Below are 22,500 nucleotides of genomic sequence, written 5' to 3' on the forward strand. Positions count from 1 at the left end.
GTCCTCCCTGTCTTTTCAATCGCTATTCTAATGGCCTCTGTTTCTGGGGACTGGTTTGTCTCGTACTACCACCACCCAGGCACAATCGACCCACTCGTCTCTGCAACAATTTTGAAGAGCAGGAGTTAGTTGATACCATAGATCCCATTACTTGTCTGGCGGGTATACTGGGCTTCATATATTTTACCCCAGTTTAACTTTGATGGCAAGCACAGCTCTGTCATTCAGTAATAATCGATCTCAGAGAGATGAACAACAAAGTTGATTTCGACGAGAGGCGAACTCAGCAATAAAACACAATTTTGGAACGGGATACAGCCTATTCCATACTTAAAACGTGAGGTCGACTGTTTCTACCGGTGATCTATCACTTTCGAAAAGCATAAATAACAATTTTAGGTAGAAAAATGAAATTAGATGGAAAAATTATTCAAAGAATTACGTTATCTTTTATCTACCGCCGTGCTTTTGGCGTATATCAGCAAAATTCCACATTTTTTCCTTGCTCCACCTTTGGTGCCTCCACTCTGTCTTTATTCTCTTTCATTTTAGTCAATGTCGATGCTTCATTTTCATGCTATTGTCTCTCTCCACAACCCAACTCCTCTTCTTCTGGTATAGTTTGTAAACTCGTTTCTGTCACCTCCTTATCACCTTCCTCCTCAAGCTCCTTCTCATTCTCTTTTTTCTTTTTCTGCCTTCTCGTTCTTTTCTTTTTCACTTATTTACTACTGTGAACGCCTCTTCTGTTATACTACCTATTTCTTTACTACCCACAAGGCGCTAAACACAGAGAGAACAAACAAGGACAGACCAACGGATTAAGTCGATTTTACCGACCCCAGTGAATAACTGGTACTCCGACAGGATGAAAGGCAAAGTCGACCTCGGCGGAATTTGAACTCAGAACGTAACGGCAGACGAAATAAGGTTTCACATTTCGCCCGGGGTGATAACGTTTCTGCCAGCTCGCCGCCTCTTCTGTTACTACCGTCTCCTTCACACCCTCTAGCACCACTTCGTCTTCCTTCTCTTATTCTTCAGGCTATTCCATCCGTTGCTCCTCCTCTTTTTGGGGACACCTTGCCTTCATGTGGTCTTTCTCCCCAAATACATAGCATATAGGAAGCATACCCTCCACTACTACTTTCAGCCTCACATACTCTACTAAAAATTATTTCCTCTGTAATTTTGTTTAAGTCATTTAATCTTGCTTGTACGGCCATCTCTATATGTATATATATAGATATATATATATACTAGCTGAAGGTGACCCGCTCTACGCGCGGGTAAGGGTCTGGGTGTTACTTCCTGTTGCTTCCTTTCAGCACGTAAAAAGCACCATCCGAACGTGGCCGATTGCAGCACCGCTTTGACTTGCTTCTGTGCCGGTGGCACGTAAAAAGCACCAACCGATCGTTGCCACTGCGAGAACCCCTGGAACCAGTGCCGGCGGCACGAAAAAAGCACTCACTACACTCACAGAGTGGTTGGCGTTAGGAAGGTCATCCACCTTCCACTACTACTTTCAGCCTCACATACTCTACTAAAAATTATTTCCTCTGTAATTTTGTTTAAGTCATTTAATCTTGCTTGTACGGCCATCTCTATATGTATATATATATATATATAATATATATATATATATATATATATATATATATATATATAATATATATATATACACATATATATATATATATATATATATATATATACATATATATAGGTATATATATATAATATATTATATATATATATATACATATATATAGGTATATATATATATATATATATATATATATATATATATATTATATATATATATATATATAAACATACATATGAATATGTATATACACATATGTATATGCATATATATATAGGTATAGTGAACATTTTTGAGATATTTAAGGTTCAAAAATAGCAACGTCTTGAGGATATTCTTTTTCAAGTTGGATATAATGTCTTAATGTTAATTTTGCTAGTAATATTTTACATGTTAATTACTTTATGTAACTTATTGTTTTTGTATGATTCTAATTTCTTTGAGGAGGTCGGTACTCCATAGATGCGTAATTTTGTCAGTTGGTTTTCCGTTTATTTTCCTGAGAGGAGATTTCAATGCTGGTTAAAAGGAATTGATCCTTCTTACCTGTTTTCTTTGTGTCTTGGTATGGTTCTATGGTCTTTGTAAGGTCAGTCGGACTAGCACGTGTACTTCGACGCTTCCTGACCACATATCACCTTTTGTTAAATCTGCCTCGATTACTCTCCCATACTGATACAGGATGTTTCGAACCGATCGTTGTAAGTAACAAAGTTTCCCTTGTGTTGCATTTTCTATCATTTGTTTAATATATATATATATATATATGTACATGTGTATATATATATATGTATATATATATATATATATATATATATATACATGTATATATATGTATATATATATATATATATATATATATATATAATATATATATATATATATGTACATATATATATATACACGTACATATATAGTGATAATCAGAAAGATAGATGGAGATGCAGACGAGTTATTGCAACATTATACTCTACGTGCGTACTGAGTTCTTTATCTCCTAGAATTTAGCCATAACTATAACTATATATATATATATATAGACACGTATCTATAGTTATGCGTGTTTTATTAGCCTGTATGTGTGTGCGTCAACATAACAATAAAGTTCTCATCATCACGATATCTGAAAACTGGTTTTCGGATACATACTGCAAAGTATCTGTATATTTCGGGCTGTACATTCCAACCATTTCTAAAGAATAATGTCGCTCGATATTATTCTTTGAGAATTTATAGATATATCATAATCACATACTTACGCTAGAATCTATAACATGTTCTTCTTTCAGGAACATTGTAGTTGTTGATTGAAATAATTATTGTTTCTCTTCTTTACAGACGAATGTACATATAATGGAAAGAAGTATACAGGAGTATTTAAGATCGACTGCAACACGTGTGTATGTGACACAAATAACAAAGCAATTTGTTCAAATTTACGTTGTGGTTATGGGAAGGGGCCTTCATGTACATATCAAGGCAGACGTTACAGAGTAGGACAGACATTCCAGCAGTCTTGTAATACATGTAAATGCAACTATGATGGCCAGATAAAATGTGACAACAAAGACTGTCCTAAACGATGTACTTATAAAGAAAAGCAGTACCAAGAAGGTGAAGAATTCAATGACAACTGTAATAAATGTAAATGTCTTTCTTCTGGATATGTTCAGTGTACCAATAATGTGTGTCAGTGCCAATACAATGGTAAAGACTACAATATTGGAGAGAGTTTTAACGATGGCTGTAAGACTTGCACTTGTCAAACTAGAGGAATAGTGCAGTGTAACAGTGATAGATGTGGATGTACTTATAAAAATGTACAATATCAAATCGGCCAAACCTTCACTGATGATTGCAATACTTGCGAATGTTTGAACAATGGTCAGGTTAAATGTACTAACAAAATTTGTAAGTGTTACTTCAGAGGAAGAGTATTAAGTGTGGGCCAGAAATTTGAAGGGGATTGTAACATTTGCTATTGTAGAGACAACGGTCAGTTAGAATGTACAAAGAAAATTTGTCAATGTACTTATCAAGGACAGACATACCGAGTTGGACAAACATTCAGTAATGATTGTAACCAATGTGAATGTTTAAGAAGCGGTATTGTGCAGTGCTCTCTAACAAACCATGTAAGTGTATATACAATGGAAACACCTACGAAATAGGGACTACATTTAAAAAGGACTGTAATACGTGCACATGCAAAGCCGATGGGACAGTAGACTGCACAAAAATGTCATGTACCTGTACTTATAATATAATGTTTATAATTTCGGAGCAGAGTTCAAGGATGATTGTAATACTTGCAGATGTAAAAATAACGGACAAGTTGATTGTACAAACAAACCCTGCCACTGTACTTATAAAGGACAAACTTATGGAATTGGTAATAGATTTTCGGACGATTGCAATCAATGCGAATGTTTAGCAACTGGATATGTCCGATGTTCAACCGATGTTTGTGAATGTAAGTACAACAACCAGATATATAAAGTAGGAGAAACATTTAAACAGGGCTGTAATACGTGCACATGCAAAGCCGATGGGACTGTAGACTGCACAACAAACACATGTACCTGTACTTATAAATATAATGTTTATGATTTCGGAGCAGAGTTCAAGGATGATTGTAATACTTGCAAATGTAAAAATAACGGACAAGTTGATTGTACAAACAAACCCTGCCGCTGTACTTATAAAGGACAAACTTATGAAATTGGTACTAAATTTTCGATGGGTTGCACTCAATGCGAATGTTTAGCAACTGGATCTGTCATATGTTTAGCCGATGTTTGTGAATGTAAGTACAACAACCAGATATATAAAGTAGGAGAAACATTTAAACAGGGCTGTAATACGTGCACATGCAAACCCGATAGGACTGTAGACTGCACAACAAACCCATGTACCTGTACTTATAAATATAATGTTTATGATTTCGGAGCAGAGTTCAAGGATGATTGTAATACTTGCAAATGTAAAAATAACGGACAAGTTGATTGTACAAACAGACCCTGTCACTGTACTTATAAAGGACAAACTTATGGAATTGGTACTAGATTTTCGGACGATTGCAATCAATGCGAATGTTTAGCAACTGGATATGTCCGATGTTCAACCTATCTTTGTCAATGTAAGTACAACAACAAGATATATAAAGTAGGAGAAACATTTAAAAAGGGCTGTAATACGTGCACATGCAAAGCCGATAGGACTGTAGACTGCACAACAAACCCATGTACCTGTACTTATAATATAATGTTTATGATTTCGGAGCAGAGTTCAAGGATGATTGTAATACTTGCAAATGTAAAAATACGGACAAGTTGATTGTACAAACAGACCCTGCCACTGTACTTATAAAGGACAAACTTATGGAATTGGTAATAGATTTTCGGACGATTGCAATCAATGCGAATGTTTAGCAACTGGATATGTCCGATGTTCAACCTATCTTTGTCAATGTAAGTACAACAACAAGATATATAAAGTAGGAGAAACATTTAAACAGGGCTGTAATACGTGCACATGCAAAGCCGATGGGACTGTAGACTGCACAACAAACCCATGTACCTGTACTTATAAATATAATGTTTATGATTTCGGAGCAGAGTTCAAGGATGATTGTAATACTTGCAAATGTAAAAATAACGGACAAGTTGATTGTACAAACAGACCCTGCCACTGTACTTATAAAGGACAAACTTATGGAATTGGTAATAGATTTTCGGACGATTGCAATCAATGCGAATGTTTAGCAACTGGATATGTCCGATGTTCAACCTATCTTTGTCAATGTAAGTACAACAACCAGATATATAAAGTAGGAGAAACATTTAAAAAGGGCTGTAATACGTGCACATGCAAAGCCGATAGGACTGTAGACTGCACAACAAACCCATGTACCTGTACTTATAAATATAATGTTTATGATTTCGGAGCAGAGTTCAAGGATGATTGTAATACTTGCAAATGTAAAAATAACGGACAAGTTGATTGTACAAACAGACCCTGCCACTGTACTTATAAAGGACAAACTTATGGAATTGGTAATAGATTTTCGGACGATTGCAATCAATGCGAATGTTTAGCAACTGGATATGTCCGATGTTCAACCTATCTTTGTCAATGTAAGTACAACAACCAGATATATAAAGTAGAGAAACATTTAAACAGGGCTGTAATACGTGCACATGCAAAGCCGATAGGACTGTAGACTGCACAACAAACCCATGTACCTGTACTTATAAATATAATGTTTATGATTTCGGAGCAGAGTTCAAGGATGATTGTAATACTTGCAAATGTAAAAATAACGGACAAGTTGATTGTACAAACAAACCCTGCCGCTGTACTCATAAAGGACAAACTTATGGAATTGGTACTAAATTTTCGGATGGTTGCAATCAATGCGAATGTTTAGCAACTGGATATGTCCGATGTTCAACCAATGGTTGTTGTAAGTACAACAACCAGATATATATAGTAGGACAAAAATTTAAACAGGGCTGTAATACGTGCACATGCAAAGCCGATGGGACTGTAGACTGCACAACAAACCCATGTACCTGTACTTATAAATATAATGTTTATAATTTCGGAGCAGAGTTCAAGGATGATTGTAATACTTGCAAATGTAAAAATAACGGACAAGTTGATTGTACAAACAGACCCTGCCGCTGTACTTATAAAGGACAAACTTATGGAATTGGTAATAGATTTTCGGACGATTGCAATCAATGCGAATGTTTAGCAACTGGATATGTCCGATGTTCAACCTATCTTTGTCAATGTAAGTACAACAACCAGATATATAAAGTAGGAGAAACATTTAAACAGCGCTGTAATACGTGCACATGCAAAGCCGATAGGACTGTAAACTGCACAACAAACCCATGTACCTGTACTTATAAATATAATGTTTATGATTTCGGAGCAGAGTTCAAGGATGATTGTAATACTTGCAAATGTAAAAATAACGGACAAGTTGATTGTACAAACAAACCCTGCCGCTGTACTCATAAAGGACAAACTTATGGAATTGGTACTAAATTTTCGGATGGTTGCAATCAATGCGAATGTTTAGCAACTGGATATGTCCGATGTTCAACCAATGGTTGTTGTAAGTACAACAACCAGATATATATAGTAGGACAAAAATTTAAACAGGGCTGTAATACGTGCACATGCAAAACCGATGGGACAGTAGACTGCACAACAAACCCATGTCCCTGTACTTATAAAAATAAGGTTTATAATTTGGGAAATCAATTCAAAGATGGCTGCTTTAATTGTACTTGTCAATATAATGGTGAGGTTAGCTGCACTGAAGTACCTTGTTCCTGTAATTACAACGGTAAAATTTATGAAATTGGTTCTGTATGGTATAATGATTGCAACAAATGTCAGTGCAACTCCGATGGGAAAGTCGATTGTGAGCAAAAACCATGCAGTAAGTCCTGTATACATAAAGGAAAAACTTATTCTGTCGGTGAAACATTTAAAGATGCCTGCAATACTTGTAGATGTGGACAGTTTGGTCAAATAAGCTGTACTAAAATGTACTGCCCCCCGACAACATGCCAGTATTATGGAAAATCTTACAAAGATGGAGAAATGTTCATGAGTCAAGATAAGTGCAATGTTTGTCGATGTTCGATTGGGAAGGTCAAGTGTACCAAGTATGACTGCTATCGTTTGGTGAGTAAAGTGTTTTATTAGTGTTTTACTGTCCCTAACGTAACTAATTTAATCCATCCTTTACCCTTTGCAACCCCTATTTTATTTCTCATATTAAACAGAAAATAATCACCCAGCAATTAGATGATATTTAGCATACAAACTGTTCTCTTCTAAGTTTTTTCATGTATATGCATACATTCAATAATATACATGGAAGAAATGGTTGACTTACAATTTTCAATTTAATGTTATTGACACTTATGTAAAATTTGCACGACATTGCTCTTAATGTTAGAAATATTTATGTATATTTAAGAAATATTTATTTTTCAACTGTTTAAATAGTGATACAGACTCTTTGGAGATACATTTGTGAATTATTCTATATACGGGATATTTCAGGATATAGCTTATGAGAGTGTGAATTGGGCTTTAAAATCTGGGCTCTGATGAATTTTTAATACTTTGTATAATCATGTGATATTTAATCTAACGTATAATTGTTCAAATCTAAATTTTGTATTGTACTTAGTCATACTAAATTTGAAATACAATGTGTATATCCAGTCCGATAAATATATTAATTTCTTGCAAATTTATTTTATTGCAGAAACAACAGTACGGATGAAGAACTATTAATTTATTTTGATATTTTCAATAATTGTGATACCTGAAATATAATTTTTTAAAATAAAACATATATCTACCACAATTTCGTTGTTTAATCTATAAATTTAATTTTTTTCATTAGAATGATAGTCAACCGAGTTATCCATTTAACTTTTAGGCTGAGTTATTTCTTATTTGCATTTTAGTATTTCTAATCTATTTCCAATATAAACAAAATTTCAACTCAGCCGCGAAAATGCAAACGTAAAAGATTTGATACAATTATATAAAAAATAAATAAATGCGCCCTCTTAAAGCCTAGCCAGGCTCATGGGCTCGGTTTCCCGGTTTCTATGGCATATGTGTTGCCCAGCTGTACGGGACGCCAGCCCATCGCAGCGTTACTCATTTTTGCCAGCTGAGTGGACTGGAGCAATGTGAAATGAAGAACACAACGAGTCGTCCGGTCCAGGAATCGAAACCACAACCTTACGATCATGATGCTGACACTCTAACCACTGAGCTGCGGGAGAAAAACTTTCTTAATCTTTCATGCCGGTCAACGACCCTGCATTGATGAACATCTCTTCCAAAGGGAATATTTGTAGACAACTGCTTCAAAACCTGTAGCGTCTTTAGACTGATTATAAATTTATATTTATACCAATAATTCTTGGTGAATTATGGTAATGTTTAATTTTTAAAAAATTCTTTTACTTGTTTCAGTCATTTGACTATGGCCATGCTAGAACACTGACATAAAGGGTTTTAGTCGAAGAAATCTACCCCAGAACTTATTCTTTGTAAGCCTAGTACTTATTCTATCGGCAATAGAAATTGCCGAACCGCTAAGTTACGGGGACATAAATGCACTAGCATCGGTTGTCAAGCGATGGCGAGGGGGCATGCAGACAAACACACACACACACACACACACACACAGATATATATATATCTATAAAGCTGAAGTTGTGTGTGTGGAAGGTTTGGGAGCCTTCAACTAACACTATCTCCTCCGAGACCCTGCTTCGCGAGTTGACCAAAATTGAGAGTATGATAGATGAAGGCTTGCTCTTCATTCCGTAGACGAAAAAATTAAAATTGGACCATGTTAAGACCAAAAATTATTTACATGAAAAAGCAGTGCAGTTTGAAACTTGAGCTTCAATACAGTGCAAGGGAGATAACTAATGTTAATAATTTGTCTACAAAATTCTTCCCGGTTCTGGAAAGAGAGAGGACGTTTTAATAACTAAGATTACACTTACGACATCAGGAGCTGATGCACCCTACTGTTTCAGAAGGACACAGTTTCCCCTACGTGTTGTATTTGCCATGTCCATAAACAAACCACAGGGTCAGACATTATCCGTGGCAGGGCTTCACTTGCAGGAGCCATGTTTCTCACATGGACAATTATACGTTGGATGTTCCCGAGTCGGTAGTCAGAACAACCTATTTGCTTTGGCTCCATCTGAAAGAACAAAGAACGTTGTCTATCTCGACGAGCTGTAACCATATTTCATCAACGACTATACTATGCATTGCCTTATATTAACTGTGTTTCTGAATGAATCTATATCTATAAAGCTGAAGCTGTGTGTGTGTGTGTGTGGCATGTTTGGTAGCCTTCAACTAACACTATCTCCTCCGAGCCCCTGCGACGCAAGTTGACCAAAACTGAGAGTATGATAGAAGGCTTGCTCTTCATTCCGTAGAAGAAAAAATTTAAATCGAACCATGTTAAGACCAAAAATTAGTTACATCACAAAGGTGCTTTTTTTTCTATGAAAAGCCCTATGTTCTACGATTTTTTTACTGCTGTGTACTTTTTCTTAATGAATACTGTTGCAGTGTTAACTTCTTAATAGATTTTCTGTGCAGTTCGAAACTTGAGCTTCATTTTGCTTTAAATCTACGGGTAAATTGTTTTCTCCATAATGTTAATAGTAGGAATATTAACTAACAGTACCAACAATTGAAGTCGGCATTACACATTTGCAGCACATTCAGGGCAAACTCGAGGATCGCCACACTATACCTTTATTCATAGATTGAAACTATGGCAAAACTTTGTTAACGCGACATCAAAGTCTGCTGTTTTAAGCGCAACTAAAAAACAAACCCGAGCAACGCCGGGCTATACTGCTAGCACACACACACGCACACACACATACAAGCACACACACACACACACACACACACACATATATATATATATATATACAACGGAACCTTTCAATTTCCGTCTACCAAATTACCAAATCCATTTACAAGGCTTTGGTCAGCCCGAGGCTATAGTAGTTGACAGTTGTCCAAGTGCTACGCAGTGGGACTGAACCCGGAACCATGTGGTTGAGAAGCAAGCTTCTTATCGTTAACAAATGTCAACAATCTCAAAAGTGAGCACTTCAGGCAAAAGAAGTCATCAACAAATAGGTTGTTTGCAAATAAATTTTACAACTGCAGTGTTCAACTGGTACTTATTTTATCGACGCCGAAAGGATGAAAGGCAAAGTCGATCCCTGCGAAATTTGAACCCAGAAAGTAAAAACGGATCAAATGTCGATAATCATTTTACCCTGCGTGCTAAATTTCCTTATTTCTTTATTGTCCACAAGGGGCTAAACATAGTGGGGACAAACAAGGACAGACAAAGGGATTAAGTCGATTACATAGACCTCAGTGCGTAACTGGTACTTATTTAATCGACCCCGAAAGGATGAAAGGCAAAGTCGACCTCAGCGGAATTTGAACTCAGAACGTAGCGGCAGGCGAAATACCTATTTCTTTATTGCCCACAAGGGGTTAAACACAGACGGGACAAACAAAGACAAACAAAGTGATTAAGTCGTTTACATCGACCTTAGTGCGTAACAGGCACTTAATTTATCGACCCCGAAAGGATGAAAGGCAAAGTTTACCTCGGCGGAATTTGAACTCAGAACGTAACGGCAAATGAAATACGGCTACGCATTTCGGCCGGCGTGCTAACGTCTCTGCCAGCTCGCCGCCTTAGTGTGTTTAAATATGAATATCGAAAAAAGAAGGGGTTAAACTAATATACCCTTTGTAATTTTCATAAAGTACACATATCAATATATACTAGTTCCTAGTTCCGTATGAAGCTATTTTCTGGGGTGACAAATAAGTAAATTTTATTTTAAAGCAAATGGTTCGTTGGGAGACATTTCGACTATAGTCATAACATTCACGCTCCATATCCGTGAGCTAACCCAGAACTGCATACTATTCTCTCTCTCTCTTTCTCTCTCTCTCTCTCTTTCTCTCTCTCTCTCTCTCTCTCTCTCTCTCTCTCTCACACACACACATATTTACATGTGTACTTGCCTATATATTGTTTTGATCTGAGATTGTGTGCTGAAACTGGCCATTAGGAAATACACAAAGAAAGTTAACTTCAATTAAACTTTTATTTTAAGAACTTTTCGCGGACTGCTTCCTTGTTCTAAGGAATAGACACGATGTTTACGCCAGGGAAAATGGTTGGCGACATTTCGTCTTCATGTTCTGAGTTCAAATTCCACCGATGTCCACTTTGCCTTTCATCCTTTCGGGGTCGATAAAATAAGTACCCGTTGAGTACTGAGTTCGATGTTATCGACTTAACCCCTTCTCCGATATTGTTGGCCTTGTGCCAAAATTTGAAAGTAATATTTTTAGAGAATTTGAGCAAAATCAATAAACTGGTAAATATCGCACTAATTCCAATGTTCAACAATGAATTGCTAGGTTACCTATTGTCGTTCTTCCAAAATTTGGTTAAATTTCGATACTTTCACCCTCACGAGTTTCACTAAGAAAAGAAAAATCAGATTATTCGCATGGAATTAAGTGAAATCGGAAAAAAGGGGTGGGGAAAACTGGACCCCATCCATTCCGGAATCATTGGAATATTTTATATTTTCGTTGAATGAATTGCAGTGACCTAATATGCCACAAAATGCTTTTTTGGTCCGGAAAACGGGGTGGAACCCTTGGAAATTTCACCTCCCCGTTCTCATTGGGAAGTACACCCGCACGATTTTCACTAAGAAAAAAGAAATTCGAATTTTTTTCATGGAATCAAGTACTCTGACCTCCTAATATGCAGAAAACCCCATGATTCTTTTCGGAAAAAAGATGGGGAGAGAAGCCGGATCCTCCATCTTGGAATCATTGGATGTTCTTTTTTCGTTGAATGAATTACGGTGACCTCCTAATATGCCACAAAACCCTTTTTTGGTCCGGAAAACAGAGGGTGGGGCGTGGAACACACGGAAATTTTACCCCACCACTCTCAACATTTTACAAAAATACGTTTTCCAGAGTGCGGATTACTTGGTTCGTTATTCAATAAATAGAGAATGTGGATTAATATGTTCACATGTATATTGTGTGTATTTTATGCTGAAAATATTTTTTGTGAAGTCGTAATGAATGCATATATATATGTATAGATGGCGTGTGTGTCTGTATAAGTAGACAGGTAAAAATTTACCTACAAAGTACTACTTACTTCTTTGCTGTCAAATCATTAATTAATCCCAACAAAATACACACTTTTTCTCCACTAAATATTTTCAGTTTTATACCAGTGTTTTAGAAACAGAAAACAAAAATCTTTCGCGCGCAAACACACTTCGGTTTCTTTTTTGTGTGAGAGGGAGAGAGAGGGAATAAATGTTTTCTCAGAACGTAGCGGCAGACGAAATACTTATTTCTTTACAGCCCAAAAGGGGTTAAACACAGAGAGGACAAACAGGGACAGACAAACAGATGAAGTCGATTACAACGAACCCAGTGCGTAACTGGCACTTATTTAATCGACCCGAAAGGATGAAAGGCAAAGTCGACCTCGGCGGAATTTGAACTCCGAACGTAACGGCAGACGAAATACGGCTACGCATTTCACCCCGGCGTGCCAACGTTTCTGCCAGCTCGCCACCTTTAAATAGAGGGAAATATTAGAGTTCAATATGAGGAGTTATTTTGGAAAAGGAAGCAAATAAGGAGTATATAGGGAAATAGAATGTAGAGATAAAAATAAAAATGTATAAAGATGTTATAGTTACAGTTCCATTTTCCAAGGAAAGTGGTTGAAATGCTTCCTGTCCGTGGTTTGTAAATTCTAATATGTATGTACACGTGCATGTAGGCGTGTATATGTGCGCACGTGTATGCGTTTATGCATGTATTTAGGGGTATGCGTGTGTGCGCATATATATATATGTGTATGGATGTGCATGTATGTTTGTATGGGCATCTGTATGTATACGTATGTGCGTATATATTTGTACGTGTATATGTATCTGTATGTATGTATATATATATATATATATATATATATATATATATATGTATATAGATGCATGCATGCATACAGGTTTAAATACACTAGTACGCAAGTCTATATAATAATGCATTTCACACACACATACATGTGCATGTGTGCGTGCGTATATCGATATACACTTCTCTCTTTCCTTCTCTCTGATTCCTCTCTCCATACTATAACATTAGCCAGTTGAATAAGCATATAAATCTATTTATAGAAACTTGACCAGTCTTAGTATTCTTCCCTTCCAATTTGTGGTTTACTACTGACTTTAGAAACCCTCCTCCTATATCTTTTCCTGTACCCATTCCTTAACACCATTCTAACATATCACTCCACCTCACACATATTCACTACATACATTCTTATCACTTCTTACCCTCCCCTACTCCTCTCCCATCCCCCCCTCATAATATCTTGACCACCATCTAACACTCCTCCTTTCACTTTTTTCACTTCCTTACACTTTTTCATTTTCTCTTCTTTTTTTCATTTTCTCATCCTGTCTTCATCTTCTCTTCCTATTTCTTTCCTTCTTCTTTTCTCACCTTTTCCTTTGACCTCTTTCTTCATTTTAACATACACAGCTCTTCTCCCCTCTCTATCCACTAACATATGATCACCTAAATCCCCAAACTGCAACCCCTTTGATTATTATGTGTGAGGCGCTGTTGGGCGAGAGATTAACAAAACTCCTTGTAACACCAAAGATGAACTGAAAGCAAGGATTATGGCAGCATTCACCAACTTAAAGAAAGAGACAGTCCAGAAGAGTTGCAGGAGATTCCGAAATAGTTTGGATGCTGTGGTTGATCCCAATGGCGATTTTATTGAATAAATTTACTTTTTAGTATTTCAAGATATTTTTATGTAATTTTAGTAAATATATCTGTTAAAATGAGATGTCGGTGTTATTTTCATTTTTGCATAATTTAAACAACAATATATTCACCACACCCTGTATGTGTGTTTTACTGTATATGTTAGTTTTACTGTCTCCTTGCCTTAAATTCGAGCAGTGGTTTTGTGTGTCATTAATGCAAGAGATGTTCTTCGTTTTCAGCCTTCCACATAATCAGGCCTAGGCTTGGATACCTTTCCCATCGACTATCCTCACATGCTTCCATATGAGGGTTGGCGACGGGGGTGACATTCGGCTATACAAAATCTGTCTGTTCCATGCGAGCGTGGACGTTTCATATATATTCATATTGCATGGATTATAATATTTTCAACCGAAATGTTACAACCGTATCTGATTGATCAAGTGCTTCAGTTCTGCTTATGTACATATATTTACTCCATTGCTAGCATTTATCAATGGTTTCTCTCATTGTCTCGATGCACCATTTTCTATCATTAATAAAACCGTCGACATTTTTGACAACACAGGTATGCTTGTTTGCTAATAATATCTTGTATTAAAAACTAAGTGTGGACGTGAAAATGCTTCTACATTTGTGCTTTAAATGTAAACTTGTTAAAATGTTAGCCCTTCGTTTAATGGAATAACGGCAAGAGTTTGTTTTAGTGTAATTAATAACATTTGTTGGGTTTTAGATGCGTGAAACGTGTAATAGATTTCCACCCTTTCTCCTTCCAAAGGGTTTTTTCTTTGTCTTAGTAGCTATTGTTTCTAACTGCAATCATTTCGAGACACATCGTTAATAAAACTCATTTACACATTTCACCATAATTCTATGCCTCCGTTTTATTTCTCGCTGTATACGTACGGCGCAGGCATGGCTGTGTGGTAAAAAGCTTGCTCCCCAATCACATGGTTCCAAGTTCAGTCCGTGGCACCTTGGGTAAGTGTCTTCTACTTTAGCCTCGGACCGACCAAAACCTTGTGAGTGGATTTGGTAGACGGAAACTGAAAGAAGCCTATCATATATATATATATATACACACACACGCACACACACGCACACACACACACACCACACACACACACACACACACACACACACACACCACACACACACACACACACACAAATGAATATGTTTTGTGTCTGTCGCTTGACAACTGATACTGGTGTATTTAGGTCCCAGTAATGTAGCGGTTCGGCAAAATAGTCCGATAGAATAAGTACTCGGCTTACAAAGAACAAGTTCTGCGGCGGATTTCTTCGACTAAAACCTTTTAAGGTGGTGCTCCAGCATGGCTGTAGTTAAATGACTGAATCAAGTAAAAGAGTATATATATATTTAAAACGTTTTGAGATTGTCTCTACAGATTCTCTATCGAAATTATAGCCAGCACTGATTTGTGACAACATTTCATATTCAAATACGTCTAATGTAAACAGTGCAATCGAAGATAGAAAAAGTATGTAATGGATTTATATGAACATTGCCTCAACACATCTAACCCATTAACTGTTCACGAACTCATTGTTTAAATAGCTACAAAATATAGCGGTGCAACACTAGTGGATCTACCAGTTGTACACATCTATAGTCTTCATTGTAACTACCTTGATTTCCCCTATGTGACACTTTTAAAAATCTCACCTTAATTTTCTCCCCTGTCTCCCCTACTACCTGACATAGATGCCAATTTAAAGAATGCCACAGTATTGAAATATGCAGACGACATCAAGCTGTACCTTGAAATCAAGAGGACAGATCCTGATGTCTACAACTCTTTCCTGCAATCAGACCTAGACACAATGCAGCAATGGATCACAGACTGGCAACTGAAACTGGCCGTGGACAAGTGTACCACCATGCATTTTGGGAGAAAAAACCCTGCGTCCACATACTCCCTCCACAACACTGATATCAAGAAATCCTCTTGCGAGCGTGACCTAGGCATCACTGTCAGCAGTGATTTGCGTTGGACAAAGCATATCTCTAAAATTGTCAAGAAGGCCGAGGGTGTCTTGGCATCACTCAGCAAGACTTTTGTTAGCCGCTCTCCAGCCATCTATTTAAAACTGTATACAGCTATGGTACGACCACACTTGGAATTCGCATCATCAGTTTGGAACCCCTATCTTGCTCAGAACATTGACCTCCTGGAATCTGTCCAGAGACGTGTAACCAAACGTATACCGTCCATCAGACACCTACCATATTCTGAGCCCATTGTTTCCCTGGGAATGGATTCACTGAAGCTCCGGCGTCTGGCGACGGACTTGGTAAACACCCACAAAGTTATCAACCACCTCACCAACAACAACACTGAACACCTTTTTGATCTCCATGTGTCTAACACACGTGGACATGCCTACAAAGTCAGAAAACAACACAGCTCCCATGACTTTCGGAAACATTTTTTCACGCTCAGAGTTGCTGAAGCATGGAATAAACTGCCTGCGTCAGTTGTTGACTGCCATGACACTGCATCCTTTAAGGCCCTCATGCTTTCCGAAATCCGCCGAAACTACACCTGATTATATATACACTTTAGATGAGTTGTAGTGCACCTGAGCACTGTACACAATTATTATTATTATTATTATTATTATTATTATTATTACTTACCGTTGCTCTATTTTAATTTACCTCTCTCCCTTTCTCTCTCTCTCTCACTCTCTCTCTATCCAACATTTCCTCTGCTTTTCCTGTCACCTGCTTCTGCTGATCACCACTCTTTTCTATCGCCCTTTGCGTCCAATTATATTTAGATTATATTTAGATGAAGGTCATTTTATTATTCTCCCCGTGCACTAGAACTCTTCCTCTTTCAAGAGGAAAGGCACCATCCTTTATACTCTGTATCTACTTGTTTTCTACAAGTTTTATATTTCCCCTCTGTGCGTTTTCAGTGGCAAAACTTGATTTCATTTCGTTCAAACTGGTAATTTCCAGACTAATCATCGAAACGGTTCCTAACCGCCGAAATCGTGTAACTCTTGCAGCATTATAGACCCTTGGGCAAATCACTGCACAGGGCTCTATAGTATTTATTTATTGACAGCAAGCCACGTCATACAAAGATTAGGATTGGACCCTTAGACCTATGAGGCCCCTAGACAACTGCGTATTGTGCCGATGCTTTGAAGTAGCACTGGACTCTGTATTAAAAACGTCGGCTGATGAAATGGGTTTATATGTATGTCTGTCTTTTCTTCTCTCCTTTGATTGTCGTACATGACATGGTAAGAAGGCGGCGAATTGGCAGAATCGTTAGCACGCCGGCGAAATGCGTAGCCGTATTTCGTCTGCTGTTACGTCTTGAGTTCAAATTCCGCCGAGGTCGACTTTGCCTTTCATCCTTTCGAGGTCGATAAATTAAGTACCAGTTACGCACTGGGGTCGATGTAATCGACTTAATCTGTTTGTCTGTCCTTGTTTGTCCTGTCTGTGTTTAGCCCCTTGTGGGTAGTAAAGAAATAGGTAAGCATTCAAACAGTATACGCATATACACACACGTATTCATATACACAAGTACGCACACATGCATATATATATATATATATATAGATAGATAGATAGATAGATAGATAGATATATATATATATAGAGAGAGTGTGTGTATATATGTACGTATGTGTATACATATGAATATATGGATATGCAAGTTATTCATAAGAAATAAAGACACGGGTCGAAGAACCCGAATTCTATTAAAACCCCGGGGGAACAACATCACCACGACGACTATTATTATCACTGCTGCTGGTTACTCGACGGCTACAGCCACTCTTATAGAAAACAAGTCTTGACGACACTTTTTAATTTACCAAAACAGATAGTAGCAATTTGCCGTCACAGACAGTTCAATTGTCATGCCACGAAAATTGACGGAAACTACCACGTGCTCTTGCAGAAAAAGGAAAGTAAACTATGAATGTTAACTTTAATTTTAACTTTATTTTATTAATAGCTCTTTCCTCTCTACATATTCCATTTTAGTACATATTTTTGAAAAGGTTGTTCAAAAATCGAAACATGTAAAACAAATCTAAAACATTCTTCTTTTAATGTATTTATATAAAGGAAAATTAAAATGTGCCCAACTTTTGAAAGTAGCATTTTAGTTCTTTTTTCATAAATCTGTGTGGTAAGTATCTTGCTTACCAACCACATGGTTCCGGGTTCAGTCCCACTCGTGGCACCTTGGGCACGTGTCTTCTGCTATAGCCTCGGGCCGACCAAAGCCTTGTGAGTAGATTTGGTAGACGGAAACTGAAAGAAGCCCGTCGTATATATGTATATGTATATGTATGTGTGTGTATATGTTTGTGTCTGTGTTTGTCCTCCCAACATCGCTTCACAGCCGATGTTGGTGTGTTTACGTCCCCGTAACATAGCGGTTCGGCAAAAGAGACCACTAGAATAAGTACTAGGATTCCAAAGAATAAATCCTGGGGTCAATTTGGTCGACTAAAGGCGGTACTCCAGCATAGCAGCAGTCAAATTACTGAAACAAGTAAAAGTAAAAAGTAAAATAAGTAAAAGGATATATATATATATATATGGCAATAATAATTCTCTAAATGAGATATAGACAGTGACTGCTCCGTAATATAAGGGGTATTAGCCAACCGAATATGGCTAGGGACAGGGCAGAGTGGTGGGGGTGTCACTGTTGCATTTAGCCCCAGGCGAACATCAACGTCACCAGATAGGCCTGACGCCATCACGGCGTCCTCTCTCTTGCAAAGGGAGATCACTCACCAAGAAGCCGATACCACACACGGACCTAGGTTTCAAGGTGTATTGCCTATTATCAACGTGTGGTAGGCATCGCTTCTCAATGAACGACCAACTTTGCAAGATATATATAAGGATTTTCAAGTAAATACATTTACTGATTTCGAAAATCTGTTCGACAGCAATAATAATTCTCTAAATGAGATATAGACAGTGACTGCTCCGTAATATAAGGGGTATTAGCCAACCGAATATGGCTAGGGACAGGGCAGGGTGGTGGGGGTGTCACTGTTGCATTTAGCCCGAAATCAGTAAATGTATTTACTTGAAAATCCTTATATATATCTTGCAAAGTTGGTCGTTCATCGAGAAGCGATGCCTACCACACGTTGATAATAGGCAATACACCTTGAAACCTATGTCCGTGTGTGGTATCGGCTTCTTGGTGAGTGATCTCCCTTTGCAAGATAGAGGACGCCGTGATGGCGTCAGGCCTATCTGGTGACGTTGATGTTCGCCTGGGGCTAAATGCAACAGTGACACCCCCACCACCCTGCCCTGTCCCTAGCCATATTCGGTTGGCTAATACCCCTTATATTACGGAGAAGTCACTGTCTATATCTCATTTAGAGAATTATTATTGCTGTCGAACAGATTTTCGAAATCAGTAAATGTATTTACTTGAAAATCCTTATATATATCTTGCAAAGTTGGTCGTTCATATATATATATAGAAATTCGGGTGAGTACTTGATAATTGTAAGCACCTGTATATACCGTTTGGTGGTGTAGGTGGTGGAGTAAATTAATCATAATTAAAACATGATGCCAAGGATTCAGCGGTACATATGTTTCGGGCCTTTATTAGACGGATTTATAACAATGTATAATGTATGTCTGTGGCCTTCTTATATATATATATATAGAAATATATATATATAGAAATTCGGGTGAGTACTTGATAATTGTAAGCACCTGTATATACCGTTTGGTGGTGTAGGTGGTGGAGTAAATTAATCATAATTAAAACATGATGCCAAGGATTCAGCGGTACATATGTTTCGGGCCTTTATTAGACGGATTTATAACAATGTATAATGTATGTCTGTGGCCTTCTTCAGCCGCGCACAACAACTTCCACAAGGACATGTATTACATCAAAAATTCTTGGTTGGTGATGCAAATCCTCTCATTCGCGTACGACATAATGCGGCAACAGCATAAAAATGAAGCGTCCATCTCGTTCTTCTCTCAATGTAGAATGAAGAAATTTGGATGTTGAAGTAATGTAAATAAATTAATAAACAAATATATACATATATAAATATATAAATGCAGACAGACGTGAAGGAACCTGGTAATAAGAGTAAATAGAGATAAAGATGGAGGGGCGAGAATTCAGGACGAAGGATAAAAAATATATAAAAAGTGTAAGTATAGAAAAATATAAAAATGTAGAGTATAAAGATATAAAGAGATATAAAAAAATATAAATGAATATAAAGTTATAAAAATAAAGTTATAAAAATAAAAATAGAAATAAAAATAATAAAAAATGTAAAAGAATATAAGGATAAGGGATATATAGTAGTTACGGACCAAACATGGTGGTCAGGGAAATGACAAATTCTGGTTGTAGAAGTCTTGGGTGTCATAAATCAACAGGGGCGTCTGGGGACTTAGTGTATTGTAAATCAGAGTTGTTGAGCAGCTTATCTAGTTCCTCTAGTTCTTCGTAACGTATTAAGTGGTCATCTTGTACATACGTACCCACATGGATACATACACCCATATACACGCGCACATATATGCACGCATACCCAGCCACAAGCATATAAGCATACATACGTACTCACGTGTAAACATATACAGATACACATATACACATACACACATGCGCATATATATATATATACACACACATGCGCATATATATATATATACACACACAACAGAATATGCATATATATACACGGACAATATACATGTACATATACATACACACACACACACACATACTTATATACATACATATATATATACACATACACATATGCATACATATATATGCACATGTATACATATACATACATACACATATACATACACACACGTATATATATATACTCACACCCATACCCACACACGCACATATATATGTGTGCATACATGCACACCCACGTGTGCATACATACACGCATACATACATACACACGGACCCACGCGCACGTATCCACACGCACACACACACACATCTGTGTGTCTATACGCGCGTGTGCGCATACCCTTACATACACATACACAGATGCCCACACATACAGGTATAGAAATAAGATATTAAAAGATGTATAAAAATTAGAAATGAAGTATAAAAATTATAAAAACTATAAAAATTAAAATAAAGAATGAAAATAAAAATAAGAATAAAGGTAAAGCAAAATAAAATAGGATAAAATAAAATAAAAATATAATCGGGTAAAGCTTAACATGAGATGAAGGTAAAAATAAAAGGTGGTTGAAAGTGTAAAGTTAAAGGTGTGTGCTAAAGGTGACCACGTAGGGGCGGGCAGGGGGAACTGAAAATTGGAAGGGTGGGAAGCGGGGTTTGGTGGTGCGTGCTCAACATCAGAGTTAGAAATGGGAAAAGGTATAGATATAGGGAAACAAAAAATCTAGATAGGAAGAATGTAGGTGTAGGAGAAGAAAAAACATATATGGGAGACAAAATGTGTATATATAGGAAAATATATATATAGGAAAACGGGATGCGCTGGAGCCGACAGGTTGCACCGGGTGGGGGCAAATTGCATGGGGGAGCTGGTATAATAGCCTAAGCTTTGTAGTATTTGAAAGTATTAATAAGTTTGTGTATACAGGATGGTTTGAACTCTGACCTTTTGTTAATAAGATTGTGTTTCTCCTTGAATTTCAAGATATTCAGGAGTTCTACACAACATAGTTGGCATCCTGCTCTATTGTTTAAATAAGGTGCAGCTGATCCGGTGATGGACCACCTGATTTTGAAACCTATGCTATTGTCTTTTAATTCCCAAATTTTTTAGAAAGGGAGGTGCTGTTAGCTTTATGCCTATGCTTAAACGAGGACCGGTGGTTGTAGTATCTAGATTTCCAGGAGGTCGAGCAACCTAAACCAAGAATTTTGATGTAATACATGTCCTTGTGGAAGTTGTGTGCGCGGCTGAAGAAGGCCACAGACATACATTATGCATTGTTATAAATCCGTCTAATAAAGGCCCGAAACATATGTACCGCTGAATCCTTGGCATCATGTTTTTATTTTGATTAATTTATATATATATATATATATATATATATATATATATATATATATATATATATATAAGTAAGGACAAAAGAAAAAATTTCTAATGCCAAAATATGCCGAAAATAGACAACGTCGATAACCATATAATTATCACTAACAAGCACGTTATTGCGAAGAAAGCTAATAGAAATTTCTAAAAAATCCTGTTATTACCATGTATATACCACATATATATATATATATACTCTTTACTCTTTACTCTTTTACTTGTTTCAGTCATTTTGACTGCGGCATGCTGGAGCACCGCCTTTAGTCGAACAAATCGACCCCGGGACATATTCTTTGTAAGCCCAGTACTTCTTCT

General features: G+C 37.0%; 3 protein-coding genes across 5 annotated transcripts in view; all 3 read left to right on the top strand.

The window, feature by feature from the left end:
* Positions 1–5,252, top strand: part of LOC115216238 (kielin/chordin-like protein) — a 6,056-nt gene extending 804 nt beyond the window's left edge. Inside the window, exons 2-3 of one of the 3 annotated variants that reach the window (XR_005001004.1) lie at positions 2,948–3,843; positions 4,065–4,149. Coding sequence is in view for 2 of the 3 variants with exons in the window: in XM_029785436.2 (XP_029641296.1) it covers positions 2,948–3,780 (833 nt within the window). In the remaining variant the exon portion in view is untranslated. Of the gene's footprint in view, positions 1–2,947; positions 3,844–4,064; positions 4,150–4,827; positions 4,923–5,143 lie in introns of those variants that run through there. The other 2 variants (XM_029785436.2, XM_036506713.1) reach the window with 2 other exon arrangements.
* LOC118765223 (mucin-5B-like) lies at positions 4,929–5,780 on the top strand (the record flags this gene model as incomplete). Its single annotated transcript, XM_036506957.1, has 1 exon — positions 4,929–5,780. A coding segment is annotated over one exon (852 nt), but the record flags the coding sequence as incomplete, so codon positions are not given.
* A 2-nt stretch (positions 5,781–5,782) lies between these two features.
* Positions 5,783–7,964, top strand: LOC115216239 (kielin/chordin-like protein; the record flags this gene model as incomplete). The annotated part of the gene is made up of 3 exons (XM_036506714.1): positions 5,783–6,444; positions 6,775–7,315; positions 7,908–7,964. Coding segments are annotated over 3 exons (1,221 nt in total), but the record flags the coding sequence as incomplete, so codon positions are not given.
* Between the last annotated feature and the right edge of the window lie 14,536 nt (positions 7,965–22,500).

Source organism: Octopus sinensis, linkage group LG10 (assembly GCF_006345805.1).
Source record: "Octopus sinensis linkage group LG10, ASM634580v1, whole genome shotgun sequence".
Taxonomy (NCBI): domain Eukaryota; kingdom Metazoa; phylum Mollusca; class Cephalopoda; order Octopoda; family Octopodidae; genus Octopus; species Octopus sinensis.